The sequence below is a fragment of the Cheilinus undulatus genome, linkage group 24 (assembly GCF_018320785.1).
Source record: "Cheilinus undulatus linkage group 24, ASM1832078v1, whole genome shotgun sequence".
In the NCBI taxonomy this organism is placed as follows: Eukaryota; Metazoa; Chordata; class Actinopteri; order Labriformes; family Labridae; genus Cheilinus; species Cheilinus undulatus.
This window is the reverse complement of record NC_054888.1, coordinates 7,565,562-7,580,487: the sequence shown is the minus strand read 5'-3', so window position 1 is coordinate 7,580,487 and position 14,926 is coordinate 7,565,562. Positions and strand designations below refer to the sequence as shown.

General features: G+C 42.4%; 1 protein-coding gene across 1 annotated transcript in view; it reads left to right on the top strand.

Moving 5' to 3' along the window:
* The first annotated feature begins 9,999 nt into the window (after positions 1-9,999).
* Positions 10,000-14,926, top strand: part of nid2a (nidogen 2a (osteonidogen)) — a 76,933-nt gene continuing 72,006 nt past the window's right edge. The window contains exons 1-3 of the mRNA XM_041781776.1: positions 10,000-10,260; positions 14,104-14,289; positions 14,474-14,590. Coding sequence (XP_041637710.1) covers positions 10,054-10,260; positions 14,104-14,289; positions 14,474-14,590 — 510 coding nt within the window. The 5' untranslated portion in view covers positions 10,000-10,053. The remainder of the gene's footprint in view (positions 10,261-14,103; positions 14,290-14,473; positions 14,591-14,926) is intronic.

The window sequence follows — 14,926 nt, the reverse complement described above, 5'->3', positions numbered from 1 at the left end:
TGATGCAATACAGCACAGCATTAGCACAGCATGTACTATAAGTTAACTATCATATGGTTAGTTTGACTTTTAACAGGCTCTAGTGATTGTTGATGGTTAATTATCTGTAATGCAGCAGATCAACTAACTGACTTTTGAAGTACTAATCAGATGTTAATTTTCATTGAAGTCCAGCTGGAAAATATAAATCTATGTCTTGCTGAGCCCCTGGAGATTTTAGAAGACCCTCATTGCGTAAAGGTCTCACATACAGGACATTTACATAACTACAAATACCTCCAACCAGCTGCATGTATGTGTAGTGAATAGTAAAGAATATGTAGATGCTCTCCTTGACCTGAATAATGCAGCAAAGAACAAGCAGACAGCAGGAGATAACCTGATTGACACTGAAGAAAAAATGTAATTGTTTTTCATTCTCTGAAGAAATCTTTCTCTAAATAAACAGGAAACCGCCTCCTAAATATACAGTGTGGCACTATGCTGACATCCTGACCCGCAAATAGCAGGGCTCTAAAAATAACAAGAGAAAAAAAACACTGCTCTATGCAATGTGTGGACGGACAAACGTATTTGCCTTGTTAATGCAGCACACCACAATTCCAGGTAACCAGCCTGAAAGTTAAAGATCTATGTGGGTTCAGATGTGTGGAAATAGCTTCCCATTCTCACAGGTTTCCTCCAACGCCACTTTAATTTCCCATCTGAATCAAAAAATTTCTTTATCTTTCCATCTCTGTGCCTCATAAACGTCCAGTGAAGAATCTATCAAGTCTTGTAACTTGTCTCTGTACATATTTGTGATCCTCTTTTGTTCTGCTTTTTGCAGTTCAGTGAATAAATCATTTTACATTTAAAGTAAAAATGCAACAAAAGTTTCTCATGACTTGTAACTTAAAGAATATATTCTGTGTTATGTTGTCCTAGATCGCAAACTAATTCTTTATCAGAAGAACATTTGGCAGTAGTGGAAAGGAAGATGTTCCTTTAGCAGGCAGAAACCTTGGACAGAACCAGAATGATTGATGGAGAGTCGGGAAGAACCCTTGGGCAGGACCAGACTCATTGGAGGAGAGTCTTTACAAAACCTTGGGCAGGACCAGACTCTGGTGGAGAGTCAGGAAGAAACCTCGGCAGGACCAGACTCTGGTGGAGAGTCTTTGCAAAACCTTGGGCAGGACCAGACTCTGGTGGAGAGTCAGGAAGAAACCTCGGCAGGATCAGACTCTGGTGGAGAGTCAGGAACAAACCTTGCACAGGACCAGACTCTGGTGGAGAGTCAGGAAGAAACCTCGGCAGGACCAGACTCTGGTGGAGAGTCAGGAAGAAGCCTCGGCAGGACCAGACTCATTGGTGGAGAGTCAGGAAGAAACCTCGGCAGGGCCAGACTCTGGTGGAGAGTCAGGAAGAAACCTTGCACAGGACCAGACTCTGGTGGAGAGTCAGGAAGAAACCTTGCACAGGACCAACCAGACTCTGGTGGAGAGTCAGGAAGAAACCTTGGACAGGACCAGACTCTGGTGGAGAGTCAGGAAGAGACCTCGGCAGGACCAGACTCTGGTGGAGAGTCAGGAAGAAACCTTGGACAGGACCAGACTCTGGTGGAGAGTCAGGAAGAAACCTCGGCAGGACCAGACTCTGGTGGAGAGTCAGGAAGAAACCTCGGCAGGACCAGACTCTGGTGGAGAGTCAGGAAGAAACCTCGGCAGGACTAGACTCTGGTGGAGAGTCAGGAAGAAACCTTGGACAGGACCAGACTCATTGGTGGAGAGTCAGGAAGAAACCTCGGCAGGACCAGACTCATTGGTGGAGAGTCGGGAAGAAACCTTGGACAGGACCAGACTCTGGTGGAGAGTCAGGAAGAAACCTCGGCAGGACCAGACTCTGGTGGAGCGTCAGGAAGAAACCTTGGCAGGACCAGACTCTGGTGGAGAGTCAGGAAGAAGCCTTGGACAGGACCAGACTCTGGTGGAGAGTCGGGAAGAAACCTCGGCAAGACCAGACTCTGGTGGAGAGTCAGGAAGAAACCTCGGCAGGACCAGACTTTGGTGGAGAGTCAGGAAGAAACCTCGGCAGGACCAGACTCTGGTGGAGAGTCAGGAAGAAACCTCGGCAGGACCAGACTCTGGTGGAGAGTCAGGAAGAAACCTTGGACAGGACCAGACTCTGGTGGAGAGTCAGGAAGAAGCCTTGGACAGGACCAGACTCTGGTGGAGAGTCAGGAAGAAACCTTGGACAGGACCAGACTCTGGTGGAGAGTCGGGAAGAAACCTCGGCAGGACCAGACTCTGGTGGAGAGTCAGGAAGAAACCTCGGCAGGACCAGACTCTGGTGGAGAGTCTTTGCAAAACCTTGGGCAGGACCAGACTCTGGTGGAGAGTCAGGAAGAAACCTCGGCAGGATCAGACTCTGGTGGAGAGTCAGGAACAAACCTTGCACAGGACCAGACTCTGGTGGAGAGTCAGGAAGAAACCTCGGCAGGACCAGACTCTGGTGGAGAGTCAGGAAGAAGCCTCGGCAGGACCAGACTCATTGGTGGAGAGTCAGGAAGAAACCTCGGCAGGGCCAGACTCTGGTGGAGAGTCAGGAAGAAACCTTGCACAGGACCAGACTCTGGTGGAGAGTCAGGAAGAAACCTTGCACAGGACCAACCAGACTCTGGTGGAGAGTCAGGAAGAAACCTTGGACAGGACCAGACTCTGGTGGAGAGTCAGGAAGAGACCTCGGCAGGACCAGACTCTGGTGGAGAGTCAGGAAGAAACCTTGGACAGGACCAGACTCTGGTGGAGAGTCAGGAAGAAACCTCGGCAGGACCAGACTCTGGTGGAGAGTCAGGAAGAAACCTCGGCAGGACCAGACTCTGGTGGAGAGTCAGGAAGAAACCTCGGCAGGACTAGACTCTGGTGGAGAGTCAGGAAGAAACCTTGGACAGGACCAGACTCATTGGTGGAGAGTCAGGAAGAAACCTCGGCAGGACCAGACTCATTGGTGGAGAGTCGGGAAGAAACCTTGGACAGGACCAGACTCTGGTGGAGAGTCAGGAAGAAACCTCGGCAGGACCAGACTCTGGTGGAGCGTCAGGAAGAAACCTTGGCAGGACCAGACTCTGGTGGAGAGTCAGGAAGAAGCCTTGGACAGGACCAGACTCTGGTGGAGAGTCGGGAAGAAACCTCGGCAAGACCAGACTCTGGTGGAGAGTCAGGAAGAAACCTCGGCAGGACCAGACTTTGGTGGAGAGTCAGGAAGAAACCTCGGCAGGACCAGACTCTGGTGGAGAGTCAGGAAGAAACCTCGGCAGGACCAGACTCTGGTGGAGAGTCAGGAAGAAACCTTGGACAGGACCAGACTCTGGTGGAGAGTCAGGAAGAAGCCTTGGACAGGACCAGACTCTGGTGGAGAGTCAGGAAGAAACCTTGGACAGGACCAGACTCTGGTGGAGAGTCGGGAAGAAACCTCGGCAGGACCAGACTCTGGTGGAGAGTCAGGAAGAAACCTCGGCAGGACCAGACTTTGGTGGAGAGTCAGGAAGAAACCTCGGCAGGACCAGACTCTGGTGGAGAGTCAGGAAGAAACCTCGGCAGGACCAGACTCTGGTGGAGAGTCAGGAAGAAACCTTGGACAGGACCAGACTCTGGTGGAGAGTCAGGAAGAAGCCTTGGACAGGACCAGACTCTGGTGGAGAGTCAGGAAGAAACCTTGGACAGGACCAGACTCATTGGTGGAGAGTCAGGAAGAAACCTCGGCAGGACCAGACTCATTGGTGGAGAGTCGGGAAGAAACCTTGGACAGGACCAGACTCTGGTGGAGAGTCAGGAAGAAACCTCGGCAGGACCAGACTCTGGTGGAGCGTCAGGAAGAAACCTTGGCAGGACCAGACTCTGGTGAAGAGTCAGGAAGAAACCTTGGACAGGACCAGACTCTGGTGGAGAGTCAGGAAGAAACCTTGGCAGGACCAGACTCTGGTGGAGAGTCAGGAAGAAACCTTGGCAGGACCAGACTCTGGTGGAGAGTCAGGAAGAAACCTTGGACAGGACCAGACTCATTGGTGGAGAGTCAGGAAGAAACCTCGGCAGGACCAGACTCATTGGTGGAGAGTCGGGAAGAAACCTTGGACAGGACCAGACTCTGGTGGAGAGTCAGGAAGAAACCTCGGCAGGACCAGACTCTGGTGGAGCGTCAGGAAGAAACCTTGGCAGGACCAGACTCTGGTGGAGAGTCAGGAAGAAACCTTGGACAGGACCAGACTCTGGTGGAGAGTCAGGAAGAAACCTTGGCAGGACCAGACTCTGGTGGAGAGTCAGGAAGAAACCTTGGCAGGACCAGACTCTGGTGGAGAGTCAGGAAGAAACCTTGGACAGGACCAGACTCATTGGTGGAGAGTCAGGCAGACATAAACAGAACCAACCTCATTGGTTGACAGCTAAGCAGAAACCTTGGACCGAACCGGACTCTTTGATCTACTGCCAGGCAGAAATCTCAGACTGAACCAGACACTCATGGGTAGACAGCCGAACAGAAACTTTTGGCGGAAGCAAGACTTATTGCTAGCATCCAGTCAGAAACCTCTGACTGAACTGGACTCATTAGTGGACAGCCAGGCTGAATCCGTGGATGAGACCAGAATTATTGATGGACAACCATCCGCCTCAATCGGTGGAAAAAAACAACAGAAATTAATAGCACAGTCTCTTCACACTTCAACAGCTACTTCCTGTAAATAATAATGTCATCCTTAAAGGAAATAATGTAATATCTGTCCATTTTAGCAAGAAAGCTTTCAACAAACCCTGTAATGCAGGCAAGTGTTATTCTAAATACACTTTTGCCAAACAGGATCCTAAAATAGACTTTGGTGTTTGCTGAAAGCCCTGAAACGACACTTGAGTGCCTTTCTACAGGCCATTAACCAATCCTTTATTATGACATATTGCCATTACGCCACTTCCCCCATGCTCTCTCTCGCTCTATACAGTGTCTCTTTCTGCTCACTTTTGGCCTTTTTGAGCAAGACCGCGGACGCTTCAACAACCTAAACTGTATATTTTACATTTTACGACCAGCTTGTCAGGATTATTTTTAGTTTTGACCCTTGTCCTCCTGTCTCTACCTTTGTTTCCTTTTGCTAACTCTTCATCTTTCTCTCTTTTACCCTTAATCTATATTTGCGTGCATGCAAGCAGAGGCCCCATACCTTGTTCCCCCTTTACCTACTTCTGTTGTTTCCTCCTCTTCCTGTTCTTTCATCTCTATTTTTCTGTTTGCTTCATGTCATCTCTTTCTCTCCTTTCATTTTGTCAATCCAGCTTTTCTCTACTTTTTTCTTTCATTTTCATTACTCTTTTTCTTGTCTTCTTTTCTTTCTGTTTTTTTTTTTTTGTAATTCTAGACAGCAGTCAAGCATTTTTCAAGTGACTCCTGAAGAAGTCAATCTATCCGATCATAACTCCAAAAGATGAACTCCTGCCAAGATACCATATGGTCTACAGTGTGTGTCTTAAGTAGTCCGCCTCACCATCTTTATTTAGAAGCAATTCAATTATTGATCAAGGTCTTAATCCACAAATCTGTCAGTCTGCTCTGCTGGTAAACAGCCTTTGTCCAGAACCTGGCATCTGTTAAAGTGCTGACAAGTGCTGATGTACTGTTAGCCCCCCCCCTCTCTCTTCATCCCACACAAACACAAAAACATAACAGTCCCAAAGCGAGGCTCAAGCCCTCACATTACTGCTGAATGTCAACAAAGTCCACGTGTCCGTGCACGCTCCAACCGTCTAATGGCTCTGCTTTGAATCATTGATGAGTTGATCGATTTTGCAGAATATCTGATGTCACAAATGAAGCCGGTCAGTCAGCGGACGGTAATTAAACACTGGAGTTCTGGGAAATATTACAAGCAGGGAGTATAATCTGATTAGACTGTAAATGTAAGATTTGTGCACTCTATTTGTAGTCTTGAAAAGGTTAGATTGAGAAGGATGTCTGAGTGCATAGACAATAAAGCATTTGCAACATAACGAAGTAAAGTATGCATTAAATTTCTCATGCATTTTGAACAACTAATCATCTACTGTTGTGCAGCTGTTTGGCTTAGTTTCTCAGCTTTGCCTTTGCTGCCACCTACTGGTATCTCTGTGTAAGTACATGCTCCATCTGTGGTTAAAAGACATGGATTCATGTCACATTCTTTAAAAGTTCAACTGTTTAATAAACTTGCAAAATTATGTTTTGTGTATCCGTCTTGTACTGTATTTTTCCTTGGATGCTTTTGTTGTAGCTGTGAAAGAAATTCAGCCAACCAGAGGAAGTGATGCTGCCACTCTTGACATTCAACTTTTTTCAGTTCAATTCAACTTTATTTGTATAGCACATTTCATACAGGCATAAACTCAATGTGCTTTACAGAAGATTAAAAACAAACTGAAAAAACAATCAGCAATTCAAGCAACCCCCCCCCCACCCCCACCCACACACACACACACACATAAAGTGCAAGTCATGTGTACACAGGCAAAATGCTACTATGTTGTAGCATGTTGTACTATGTACTTTATCTAACAGTCAAAGGCACAAGAGAAAAGCAGTGTTTTAAGACCACTCTTAAAAGAACTTAAAGTGTCTACTGACGAAGCAGCACTTTAAAATCGATTCTATTCTTCTGGACACTGGAGCTATCAAATGCTGGACACAGACTCATGAGCATCCAACCTTGCAAAGCAGATGGATTTGCAAGTCCAATCAACAATGTTTGTGCTGAACCGAACACAATTGGACCAATCAGCATCATTTGTGGAGAACGAGGTGAAACTACAGGCGGGGTTTAGTTGGACTGGTTCTATTTGGCCTTGGCATCAATTTATTCATGGAGAAGCTCCGCTGTTAACAATCTAGCTCAAGAGAAGGGCATGCATACGAAATTTTGTCTTGTCGCTCTGATTGGCCCGTCATGAATGTGACAGACACCTCCCGAGATTTTTTAAGAAAGTCCTGCTCTTCCCAAATGCTTTCTATGGGAGCTTTCCCAGATGGATAGATCTCCAAACCCTGAAAAAGACTGATCAGGTCCTCATCAATGGGTCCTTGATCTTCCTGTTTCCCACCAACACATTTGACGGACAACCCAGTGAACTCTTCCAGCTCCTCCTTAAAGATTTTGAGGCTCAAAGAGGTCAGGAAAGTTGAAAAGTTAAGCTGTGATAAGGTTAAAATAGTAAAAGACAAATGTCATAAATGGGTTAAAATTGGCAAGAAAGAGCAAAAGGTGGCAATAATGGATGGAAATGGCAAAATGTGGCAAAAGCAAAACTGGTCGGAGAGTGGAATAAACGGGCTAAAAGTGACAAAGAAATTAGCAAATTAGAAACTGTCATAAAGTAAGAAAAAAGAGCAAAAGCAAAAACGGATTAAAAGCACTAAACATGGGCAAAAATCGACTAAACTAGGCTTAAAGTTGCAAGAAGATGTTAGAGAAATGGAGAAAAAAGGCAGAAAGTGGTAAAAAAAAAAAGACAGAAATGGGTGGAAAGGGGAAAAAAGTGGCAAAAATAGACGAAAAGGGGAAAAAACAGGCAAAAAAATGTACAGATGGTCTAAAAGTGGTTATAAAAGTGTCAGACATAGGTGAAAATGGGATAAAAGTGGCAAATAATTGTGGAAAAATAGTGACAAGATGTGGCAAAAGGCAGCTTAGGTGTGCAAAAACAAAAAGCAAAAAGATGTTTCAGAAATTGGAAAAAAAAACAGCAGAGCAAAAGATGGTGGGGGGAAAGTGACAGAAATGGGTGAAAAGGGCATAATGCAATAAAAGTGGCAAGAAAGTGAAGAAAAAATATAGGTGAAAAGCATTAAATGGGTGAAAAGTAGCAAAAACAGAAAGAAATTGGCAACAAAACAGGCAAAAAACTTGCAAAGATGGGCAAAAAGTGGTTTAAAAGGTGGCAGATGTGGGTGATAATGGGAGAAAAATTGCAAAAAAATGAGGGAAAATAGTGACAAAACAAAAAGTGGCAAAAGGCAGCTTAACTGTGCAAAAAGTTGCAAAAAAAAAATAAAACGATGTTGCAGCAGTGGGCAAAAAGGGGGAAAGCGACAGTAATGGGTAGAGGGCAAAAAATTGGATTAAAGTGGCAAAAAAAAAAGTAAAAAAGGTGAAAAGTGACAAATGGGCAAAAATAGCAAAAACACACAGAAAGTGGCAAACATTTTTCTCCAAAAAACGGGCAAAGAATTGCAAAGATGGGCAAAACGTGGTTAAAAAAGAGATAGATATAGGTAAAATTGGGTTAAAAGTGACAAAAATTAGGTTTAAATGAGTCCTCAAAACACAGACTGAACAAACTCCTTTGCTCCTTGCACACATTTTATGGTGGTATTTTCAGTTTTACCTATGTGCTCTTTGTTAAATACATTGTGTGTTTTATCTTATCACATGCAGCGTACTAAAATGAATGTTAGAAGCTTGAAAGCGTATACTCAAGCACATACTTCAGTTGGTCCTTTAAGGCTGAAGTCACAGTTTCATTTCAAAAAGGTTTCAGTTAATTTTCTAAAATTTCCTCCGTTATAAGACTGAGGATTTCTCCTCCCTCTAGAGTACCAAGACTTTTTTTAAGATGCAGAATCATCAGCTGCCCTTTTGCCGCTCTCTCTCTCTCTGCCCTCTGGCTGATGTTGCCTCAATCCAGATGTCTTGGCTCCAGATTTGGATCTTCTAGTCGACTTATCCTCTGAATTAATAGCGTCATTATTCACTTTTGCTGCATTTGTGTTGTCCTTTCTAGGACTCTGTCAAAATCCTGGGGCATGTGCTTAACATCATCTGCAATCATTTTTTGTTAAAAATACTGGAGCTGTCTTAATACTGTCATATAAGTCTAGTGGTACTGGAAATCAAGGTCCCAGAGTGGAGGAAGATCAGAGAGGCGCAGAATCCAAGGTGCTTAGAGCTCGGTGTTTGATATCATAATATTGTGAGTTAGTGTATTTCTTTCTTTCTTTTTTTTTTTTTTTTGTGAGCTGTAAGCCGTAATCACCAAGAGACGAACCAAGAAAGGCCTTGAAATATTTGACTTTGTATGAGATAAATCCAGAAAATATTTAAGTTTCTCTTCTTGAATTAAATCAAAGGGGGGAAAAAAGCTTTTTCTTGATATTCTAATTATTAAGATGCACCTGAATATGCAACAGAAATGTTAATTTTTTTGTGGGAAAACTAATTATAAGGATGAAAGAAAATTAACAAGCAGATAAAAAGAGGTAAAGGAAGAAACATTTCGTATTGTTCTCAAAATTATGTGCCTGGTTCCACTTTCTGTTGAGGAAAAAGTGTGATAAATTGAAAAACAACTCATTTTAAGCTCTGAAAACGTTTGTTGTAGTACCGCCATCAGACGCTAGGTGGCACACTAGGTTAAATCTTACAGTTTTCCACTAATAACCGTCATTAAATCACAGAATAAGTAAAGTGACATCAAATATCAGTAGATTTGATTGTGTTAACATTCAATTTAATGTGTGAAACAAGAAAGGGACATTTTTATAGTTTCCGCCGTCTTATGTTGCTTTTGGACCTGTTACCGGAGATTTTTAACAAACATTCGACCAAAATTCGAACAATTTAATGGGTTAACGGTTTTGACGGTACGTCATAGATATCACGTAATGTAGCCTAGCTAGCATGTTGCGTCTGTGTTTTCTTTTAACGTTACTCCGCCGTTTTTTATTTGTTTTTTAAAGCTTTTTATGTGTGTTTGAGTGTCTTAAAATCACACTATGTCTTTTTTAAACATTGTTGTGAAGGAGATAGAATTACATCCGGATTAAAAAACGCTCTATTTGTCTTTTCTCTTAATACGAGCCAGATGTTACCGGGCTGCCGCTGTCACTCATCCCACCTCTGACCAATCAGAGCGCGCCTCGACTCCTCCCTCCCTCCCCCTCCCTCCGCGCAGAGTATCATCATCATCGGCTCCCTGCTAAAGGAGGAAAGTCGTCCCTCTTCCTCTGTACCTCTCTCCCTCTCACACTGCTGAGCTGCTCATTCAAGCCGGCTCCACGATGCAGAGAGGGACGCTGTTGGCCGTGAGTGTGCTCTGCTGGAGCGCCAGCGTCTGTGTGGTTGGAGCCATCCAGAGGGCTGATCTGTTTCCTTACGGCTCTCTGAGTGGAGATTTGATTCTGGCAGAGGGCGACGATGAAACGTCCAAAGTGCTGACCCTACCCAGACCCTTATACTTCTACGACTCCCAGTTCACCCAGCTATACGTGAGTACAACTTCATTCATCCTGTTTGCACGCTCACTGTTGACTGAACGTGCGTGAAAACTCTCCTCAAAGATAACTTTTTGCAGCTGTTGAACAGCTGTTTTATGGCGCTAAATTGAGCGTTTTATTATCATGTTTGAATGAGGATAAACTAACACTACAAGAAGGCGCCTTAGGTTCATTATCACCTACTATTTTACTCCGAGGACGTGTGAAAAATTTAAAGCACGTTCTATTTTGAAGGAATTAACCTCAACACTTTTAAGTGCATGCATGAAAACTAAACCAATGAACTCACAGGGCTGCTAGTTTAGCTTAAGAACTAGAACCCAAGTGGTTGAGGCGTATCTAAATCAATTTCTTGGGTAAAATTTAGAGAATTACACTGTTAAGCATAAGCAGTTTTAAGTTTTAGTGCCAAAATGCATCCTAGAATGGCCCCCCTATGTGCCACATCATTATTGGTGGTTTTATCATTAGGCTCAGATAGGCTATATCCTGGGGTTCTGTCCTACAAGTGCTTCAAGATAAACTCACTAAGGTGAGCATCAAATAGAGCTATGTGTCTAAAACTACTGCCATGGATCAAGATGTGCATTTTCAATCTAAAAAATAGGGCTATGAAGGATCAAAACTGCATTACAATAGATTTTTATGATCTAAAAAAGACCGTGGAGGGGACCCCTGACCGCCACAGCCTTCAGAAAGCCCCAAAATGTCTTCATCTGAGCGTATTAGGTAGGTAGACCTGTAGACATATTGAAACGATGATCTGGTGAATGGTAAAATACCTTGCAAGAAATAAAATGTATGACTTATGGCACCAAAGGTGAGCATATGTTTTTATTCTTCTTGTTCCACCTGGCCTAGAGGCTATGTGATTCCTTAAAGATAAATGGGAAGGCCCTATATTAGTCTTTGCCTGGGGCCTTTAAATCCCCACAACTGCCCCTGCACATTGTTATGTAATTGGGCAATGGTTGGGAGTGAATTACAAGCTCTACACTTAAGTGCAAAGTTGAGGTAGTTTGCCTGGCTATTGGAGAGAAATATGATACTTTTTTACCATTTGACTGCTCTGATTGCTTTTTTTACTGCTTAATTAGCAGATTCACTGCATGAAATCAGTTTATAATCAATAATGCAGTCATTCATAGCAGCAGTACATGATGTATTTGGAAGAAACTTCTCTTTTAACAGCTGCAGCATTGATATAAAAATAAAAGAATCAGTAGTTGTAATGCAACATCTGCCACCAAGGTCTTTGGATTATTATTACCAATGCATGAAAAGGCATTCTTTCATAGAAGTAGTATTACAATTTCTTTGCTTAAAAGTAACAAAATGTTACACTAAAAGTTACTTTCAAAGCTCCTGTGAGGAACTTTTGGTTTGTGTTGACTTCGGTGCCCATTGTGGACAAAGTGAATCCTTGTATCTTTGCTAACTTAACTTGTGTGTGAGTAGGTTGTGTTTCCATCCCTAACAAGAAAACTGTGAAGGGAAATGTAAAAAGGTCTGTCTTTGTTGTGTAAATGTATGTCTTTGACACCTACCCCCTGGCAGCAGCATTTTCATACATTAAATATAAGCATGAGAAATCGTCGGTTTTGTTTCAGATGACCTCATTTGTATTTTTAGGTAGTAAGGAAGCATCAGCATTTATGTCAAGCTGTTTCCTAACAACAGGCTAAAAATTCCTCGCAGGAGCTTTAAATAGAAAAACAGGATGTCTGTCCATATTACCTAATGGGGTTAGTACTGCACATGCAAGCAGTTACTCATCATACAGAATGCAGTTTTTTTTTTTTTAAATTCACATCATTTCAGAGGAAAATACGACACTTTTTCTCAGTTTGATTCCACTTATCGCTTTTTCTACTGCTTATTTTGCAGATTCACTGTATAAAATCAGTTAATCAATGATTCAGTTATTTAACCAAACAGCATACGATGCTTTTAGAGGCAACTCCTCTTCTAAAAGATACAAGAATCCTAAGTTATAATGTAACTATTAATATAATATGTATGATTTTAAAGTGTGCTACTGTGATTTGTGTTACCCCTGAAAAAAAAGACAATTGAACAATTTCTTTAGTTTAAAGTAACAAAATGTTATGCTAAAAGTTTATTATAAAGCTGCTGTGAGGAACTTTGGGTTTGTGTTGACTTTGGCGCCCTCTGTGGACAAAGTAAAACCTTGCATCTTTGCCAATTTGACTTGAACAAGAGTGATTGTGTTTTTTTTTTCTTTTTTAATCATGAAATTTCTGTTTAGTCAATTTTAACAGTCAAATGCATCAGTGAAAATGTAAAAAAAAGGCTGTCTTTGTAGTTTAGATATATCTCTGTGAGACCTACCCCCTGGCAGCAGCATTTTTAACATCAAAAATAAGCATGAGAAATCATCAGTCTTGTTGCTGAGGATTTAATTTGTTTTTTAGGTCATAAAGAAGCATCAGCATTAATATTAGGCTGTTTCTTAACATGCAAAAAATTCCCCACAGGAGCTTTAAATTGAAAAAGAGGATGTTCGTTCATATGACCCAATGAGGTTATTACTGCATATGTTCATGTAAGCAAGTACTCAGTACTGTAGCCTTTAGGTTATATGCATTTAAAATGTACCAGTTCATTTTGTATGAACTGACTGATATTTAAAGAGGCTGTCTATGAGGTGTAAATATTTCTCTTTGACATCTACCCCCTGACAGCAGCATTTTCAAACATTAAAATAACCTGTAGAAATCAATTATCTTGTTGCAGATGACCTGATTTCTCTTTTTAGATAATAAAGAAGCCTCAGAATTAATTTCAGGCTGCTTCTTAACAGGCCAAAAACATTCCCACAGGAGCTTTAAATTGAAAAATGCAATGTTAGTCCATATGAATTAACGGGGTTATTATGTAAGCAAATACTCTGTACTTTAGCCTTTAAGTTTTTGGCTTGTAAGATGAGCCAGTTAATTAAATTGTATAAACTGACTGATATTTAAAAAGGCTGTCTTTGTAGTGAAGATGTATCTCTTTGACACCTACCCCCCTACAGCAGCATTTTCAAACATTAAAAACAACCAATAGAAATCGTCAGTCTTGTTGCTGATGATTTTATTTGTCTTTTTAGGTCATAAAGAAGCATCAGCATTAATTTCAGTTTCTTAACAGGCTAAAAAAATTCCCCACAGGAGCTTTAAATAGAAAAACAGGATGTTAGTCCTTATGACCTAATGGGGTTAGTACTGCATATTCACATGTAAGCAATGCTCTAGGCTTTAAGTTTTTGGCTTTAAGATGAGCCACCTCGTTTTATTATATAAACTGACTGATAGGTTAAGAGGGAAACTGTTTTTTCTCTAATTTAGTGAAGTAAAAAGTCTTTTTTCTCTTTGAAGTGGACCGAAATATAGCCAGAAATGAGCCCTTTAAAGGAATAGTCATATATGCTCTTCCAAATTTCCTCCTAATAGTTTCAACTATTTTTCATTGTGTAATACATGAAACAGAAAGTTGGTAAGAAGAGTGCATGGTTTGAATTTTTCCTCCTCATAGTCTGAGGGATAGAAGGAGCCCCAGAGGTTCCTTGAGGAGGGTTTGGTGGTTTATGGGGGGATCTTGGTGTCCGTTATGTGGTTCCTGGGGTCTAAGAGGAGGTTCCAGTGGTTTAAGAGGGGATACAAGTTCATTAGGAGGCTCCATGGGTTCAAGATGGTCTTTGAGATATCCCTCAGTGGGATTTTATGATGGGTTTTGAAGTATTCCAGGGTCCCAGCTAGTCCTAGTGGTCGGCATCATAAAAGTTGCATTACAGTCATACAGTATGTGATAATTTCTTTCTGTGTATAGGTGGCGACCAATGGCATCATATCAGCTCAGGACCTGCCAATGGAAAAGCAGTATGTGGACGACGGCTTCCCGACAGATTTCCCTGCAGTGGCACCATTCCTGGCGGACATCGACACAAGCGGAGGGCGAGGACAGATTTACTACAGGGTGACCGAAACGCCCAGTGTGCTCAACAAGATGGCCCAGGTTTGTTTAACAATTCTGCTTTGTTATTGCAGATAAATACAGAAAAAACCTGTTTGGATATTAACTATGAATGTGGATTCTTTCTTTCTTCAGTTCATCCTCCATTAGTTCAATCCATTGTACACTCCCTCTTTCCTTTTTCTTTCCTCCCCTACATTTGTTCATGATTCATCTGCTCACCCAGGAGGTTCATCGAGGATTCCCAGACGCAAAGTTCACACCCACGCATGTCGTGGTCGCTACATGGGAGAACGTAGCAGCTTATGAGGAACAAACACGGACTGTTGGACCTTCCAACAAGGTAAGATCGCTGATTTCACTTGCTACAAGAGTTCAGGAAACTTCATCTCATGATGCTCTACGCTGAGAAGCATCCCCACAGCATGATGCTGCCACCACCATGCTTCACAGTGGGGACGGTGTGTTTGTGGTGATGTGTAGTGAAATGCTTCGTTGTTTGGAAATTTTTTTATATCCATCCCCTGACTTATACTTTTATATAGCTTTGTCTCTGAGTTGCTTGGGGTGTTCTTTTGTCTTCATGGTGTAATGGTAGCCAGGAATACTGATAAACTAGTGACTGAACCTTTCAGACACAGGTGTCTTTATACTACTATCATTTAAGACACATTCACTG